At 34.0% G+C, this 6000-nt stretch overlaps 1 protein-coding gene across 1 annotated transcript in view; it reads left to right on the forward strand.

Moving 5' to 3' along the window:
- Positions 1-1462, forward strand: part of LOC123565856 (cephalotocin receptor 2-like) — a 42648-nt gene extending 41186 nt beyond the window's left edge. The window contains exon 3 of the mRNA XM_045359631.2: positions 137-1462. Coding sequence (XP_045215566.1) covers positions 137-829 — 693 coding nt within the window. The 3' untranslated portion in view covers positions 830-1462. The remainder of the gene's footprint in view (positions 1-136) is intronic.
- Positions 1463-6000: the final 4538 nt, after the last annotated feature.

Genomic DNA, 6000 nt, shown 5'->3' on the forward strand with positions numbered 1-6000 from the left:
ATAGTTCAAGTATTTGTTTTAAATCAACAACAAGGTAACATCATCAGACTAAACAAATGTTGTTTGACATTTAGTTTTTAAAAAGAATCATTATCTGAAAATGACGAAAAAATAAGTTTTAAATATATTTTTTCAGGTATGGAAAATGGCAGGATTAGGTTGGTTGATTGCAGCTTTATGCTCACTACCAATGTTTGGGGTATTCCATCTTACTGAACGAGACGGGTCATTCAGATGCGAGGCTATATTCCGGAACAAACCAATGTCTCACAGACAAATTTGGATAGCATACATATGCTTTGCTGTTTTCTTCATACCTTTGTTGATACTGACGATATGTTATACGCGAATATTCTGGAAGGTTGCACAGAAAGCTAATGAAAACAAAAATAAAAAGACATTAAGATTTAAATGCCAAACAGCAAAAGTGAAAATCCAGCTACAAAGTACAAAATCCACATCACTTCCACGAGCTAAAATAAAAACATTGAAATTGACATTTGTCATTATAATGACATTCGTTGTTTGCAGCTTGCCTTACTTTGTATTGGAAATGATAATGTCATTTGGTGACCATTGTATAATATCAAGGGCCGTGTATGGTTTTTTTGGGGGAATGGCCGCTTGTAACTCTGCGGCTAATCCGTTTATATTTCTTGGTTTCAATGTAACATTTTCTTGGCTGAAAGAAGTTAGAGCTCGCATTGCTGCATCAAGGAAACGGAAACCGAGATTTGTATATTCAGCGACATCGAGTATGGACTCTCATCCTTCGCTGAGGCAGTTTGGTAATGGCCGAAGTTCGCATACTTTTTCACAGTTGATATAAATTTATAATCACCTTTTATTTAGAGAATGTATATGAATTGTAGAGTCAGATTGCATCTAATTTTATATGTTATTAATTAATTGAATTGGTTATAGTACAAAAGCTGGGCCACATAGCTTCCAGGTGTCCGGAATAATTGTTTTATAATAATAGTTTTGTTAAAGGGATATTTACGTAATTCTGCACGTTTGAAACAAATATTGTTACATACAGGAGAAGTTTATTAAACCACATTTTTCACATGTCCAAGAAAGATAAGGTCATGCATTTTGTTAGACGAAAGATTTGAAAATATTTGTCCTCTGCTCAATTTTCACAATGGTCTTCTGAGGGAAAATCATACCACACCTTTGATGACATTTTCGCGTAAAGAAAAAGTTCCACAATGTATTTTTAGCCCACCTAAGCAATGCTCAGGTGAGTGTTTCTGATCGCTCGATGTCCGGCGTCCGTCGTCTGTCGTCTGTCGTGCGTCAACATTTAGCTTGTGTATGCGATAGAGGCAGTATTTTTCAACTGATCTTCATAAAATTTGGTCAGAATGATTATCTTGAAGAAATCTAGGCCAAGTTCGAAATGGGTTATCTGGGATTAAAAACTAGGTCACTAGGTCAAATTAATAAAAACCTTGTGTTTGCGATAGAGGCTGTATTTTCAATTGATCTACATGAATTTTGGTCAGAATTGATCTAACCGATGAATGATGTTGGCGAATAGAGGTTGGGTAGTTTTTGCAATTGATCTTCATGAATATGGTCAGAATGATTACCTTGATAAATCTAGCAAGTTAAAATGGGTTATCTTGGAGTCAAAACTAGGTCACTAGGTCAAATAAAGAAAGCATTGTGTATGCGATAGAGTGTAGAATGATTCATGTGTCAGAATAATTGCCTTGATAAAATCTAGGTCAGTTTAAAATGGGTCATCTGGGGATTAAAAACTAGGTCACTAGGTCAAATTAAGGAAAAACCTTGTGTATGCGATAGAGGCTGTATTTTTCAATTGATCTTCATGAATATTGGTCAGAATAATCACTTTGATGAAATCTAGACCGAGATCGAAAATGGGTTATCTGGGGTCAAAAACTAGGTCACTAGGTCAAATCAAAGAAAAACCTTGTGTATGCGATAGCGGCTGTATTTTTCAATTGATTTTCATGAAATATGGTGAGAATGATTGCCTTGATGAAATGTAGATCAATGTTAAATATGGGTTATCTGGAGTCAAGAAGTAGGTCACTAGGTCAAATAAAAGAAAGACATTGTGTATGCGATAGAGGAATGAATATTGGTCAGAATAATTGCCTTGATAAAATCTAGGTCAAGTTTAAATATGGGTCATCTGGGGATAAAAACTAGGTCACTAGGTCAAATCAAGGAAAAACCTTGTGTATGCGACAGAGGCTGTATTTTTCAATTGATCTTCATGGATATTGGTCAGAATGAAAACCTGGATGAAATCTAGGCCGAGTTCGAAAATGGGTCATCTGGAGTCAAAAACTAGGTCACTAGGTCAAATCAAGGAAAAACCTTGTGTATGCGATAGAGGTTGTATTTTTCAATTGATCTTCATGAATATTGGTCAGAATGATTATGTTGATGAAATCTAGGCCGAGTTCAAAAATGGGTCATCTGGGGTCAAAAACTAGGTCACTAGGTCAAATCAAAGAAAAGCATTGTGTATGCGATAGTGGCTGTATTTTTCAATTGATTTTCATGAAACATTGGTCAGAATGATAACCTTGATATTTGGGGTCAAGAAGTAGGTCACTAGGTCAAATCAAAGAAAAACATTGTGTATGCGATAGAGGCTGTATTTTTCAAATGATCCTTGTGAAATATGGTCAGAATGATTGCCTTGATAAAATCTAGGTTAGGTTCAGATATGGGTCATCTGGGGTCATAAACTAGGTCACTAGGTCAAATCAAGGAAAAACTTTGTGTATGCGATAGAAGCTGTATTTTGCAGTTGATCTTCATGAAATTCGGTCAGAATGATTGCCTTGGTAAAATCTAAGTCAAATTTGAATATAGGTTATCTGGCATTAAAAACTAGGTCACTAGGTCATATCAAATAAAATACTTGTTTAAACTCAAGAGACCACATTTTTGGTCCAATTCTAATGAAAATTGCCCGGAATATTTGTTTCCATGAAATCCCTAGGTCAAACATGTGTAAACTGTTATGGGGTGTTTCACAGGTGAGCGACCTAGGACCATCTTGGCCCTCTTGTTAAATGAATCCTTACATAGTCGTAGACTTACTTATTTTTTTAAATGATATGGCCAATAAAATGTAAATATGCTTATTGTTTTCACAAACCGCCGAATTGCAGTCGGTACATTGTTTCTTATTTTATATTATTGTTTTGAATGATTTAGTCTATCTATTCTCAAAATTAACCTTAAAAAAGAAAGTAGCGCTGACTGTTTTACACTTAAAACGCGGTATATTATAAGAATCCGACAACATTTATGCTACACCTGTAACGGCTACCAGCAAATATACCAGGTTTCCAGATAAATGATGTTACGCTGTCACTTCCGGCTATTCAAACGTACAGAACTACGTTAGGATATTGTCAGTATAAGAAAGCACGGGATTATTGTTTATGTTCTTTAGTATTATTTTGATAAAGAAAAGCTTGTGATTTAACGATACAGGGCTGTTTTCATATAAACGTTCGTCTTAATAAAGATGAGGCAAATATCCAGTAAAGTATTGTTTATAAATAATCTGTATATAAGTTATATATATATATATATATATATATATATATATATATATATATATATATATATATATGTGGTTCCTAATGTTGTATACATATCAGTTCATTATTATAATTATGTGCATTTACGTATAATTAGCAGCATTATTATAGGATAGACATGTGAGTTAAGGGGCCTCCGCGGCCAAGTGGTCAGGATGCTAACTTCGAATCACTTGCCCTTCAACGGTGGGGGTTTGATATTTCGCTTTGGGCATGTTGGGTGTAGAAATATTAATGCGGGGAAGCCATACATCTGGCTTACGGAAGGTCAGTGTTTCTATCCAGTTCCATTTCCTGGCTTGAAACAATGCCTATAGGGGCATCTGGCGGCGTCTTCGGAAAAGCCACCAAATGACTTCCATTGTGTCGGTGGGACTCTAAACCCAGCATATATACAAAATCAATATTTTAGCCGCGCCATGAGAAAACCAACATAATGCGTCTGCGACCAGCATGGATCCAGACCAGCCTGCGCACCTTCGCAGTCTGGTCAGGATCCATACTGTTCGCTAACGGTTTCTCTACTTGCAGTAGGCTATGAAAGTGAACAGCATGGATCCTGACCAGACTGCGCGGATGCGCAGGCTGGTCTGGATCAATGCTGGTCGCAAACGCACTATGTTGGTTTTCTCATGGCGCGGCTCATTTAGATAAGTGAGTTTATTATATTTGAAATGGGATTTCGTTTTTACAGCGTAGCTTATTGTAATATGGCCATGTTTTTGTAAACAGTTTGTTGAAAAAAATAATGTTCAGTTGATTATCAATAAAGTACAACGTTTATATTTATGGAAATACATTTAAAATATTTCCTAGAAATGTTTCCTATAGATAGAATTATTTATAATTTTGAGATATCTACTACAATATTTACTCTGTGAATTCCAGTGATAATAAGAGTATGTCACCATGTTCGTTTTAAAAGTATGAACAAGATAAGTGAACGTACAATTTGAAATATATATTAAAATTTGAGATCTATAAATCAAATCTTACGACATATTGATTAAATTTTTGTTTCTCTTCATTACTTCGAATATTTCAAATTTTTCAAATTAAATAGATTCCATTTACACATTTTTTCTTAAATTTTATTTCTAAGAAACTTGTTCAGATAAATTTTAACAGTAACATAAAACGACAATTCTTGTTATTTTGTTTTTGTTTTCAATGGCCAACTTTTATTCTTTTTCACTGAAAACTTAGTTTAAATAATGAAACGATAAAAGTATTTGCACCCGTGCTACTTTTCCTGAGATATTAAGACATTTATAATAACTCACATTTACATTCATTGTTACCAAAATAAATCGTTTTGAAATAAAAACAAACACATATTATTGCTTTTTAGCTTATTTCTGACTATCTTAAATGAACTTAAACATTGTTCCAGCTAACACAGAGTTTCCGATACCGTCCACAACTATTCATCTATATATTTAACACCAATACGGAATCAGTAACATAGCTAAATGTTTGACAGTAACAAGTACCGGACATGGCCTAAAACTTACCAGAAAAATATCTGCATTGTGGTGTCTTTTACAAAACAAATGTGTTTGTCGGTATAAAAAAGAGTGTAACAGCTATACTGAATCATATAAATAATTAGCTAACGCATGTCTGTATGCAAAAGAGCGAATACAAATAACTTTGTTTACGGGGTACTTTTAAATTAATTCTTCCCTGTTAACAAATGCAGCTTTTGAACTTATTCTATGTAGGTGTAGATGGAACAACTTGCAATGTTACAAACAGTTACCTTTAATGCATTGCCTGAACTTTGATAATGCTTCATAAAATTATATCTATACTTTCATATATTAATCAAATACTTGCAAAATTTAATGCATTCATTTTTGAAAAAAAAATCTCAAATGCTCAAATGCTCAAACAATGACTGTAATGTTTTTTCATAAAACGGAACAAAAATCAAATACTTTGTTAGTTCCTCTTTTTCCATTATAGCTTATTTCTCGATTTAAAACAACAACATTATTTTATCAAATATACATAGCATTACTCTGCTAATGATAAAACAAAACCAGAACTAAGCATTGTAATTTGTCTTTGAAAAGTTATGACGTCTTTTCTGTTTACGGAAGTCGATTTTCCGCGCTTTGTTAAGGAGGTAGATTACCTAAACGATGTAACTCATTGCAGACTTGGAGCGGTCTTCTGCGCATGCCCGAAAGTGATTATCAATTGTAGCGCACGGCAAAAATATTCATATTTTTGCATGTCCGCATGCATTTAGTGTATAATATGCATAAAATACTGACTAAAGGTTAGGGTTAGTATCACCATGGTTACAAAATATATACATTTAAGATATTTTCGTTCAAATTTAGTTAATCCGGTATGTACCGGAGACTGTAATTTATACCGGCGCTCCAAG

This window comes from Mercenaria mercenaria, chromosome 8 (genome assembly GCF_021730395.1).
Source record: "Mercenaria mercenaria strain notata chromosome 8, MADL_Memer_1, whole genome shotgun sequence".
NCBI classification, from domain to species: domain Eukaryota; kingdom Metazoa; phylum Mollusca; class Bivalvia; order Venerida; family Veneridae; genus Mercenaria; species Mercenaria mercenaria.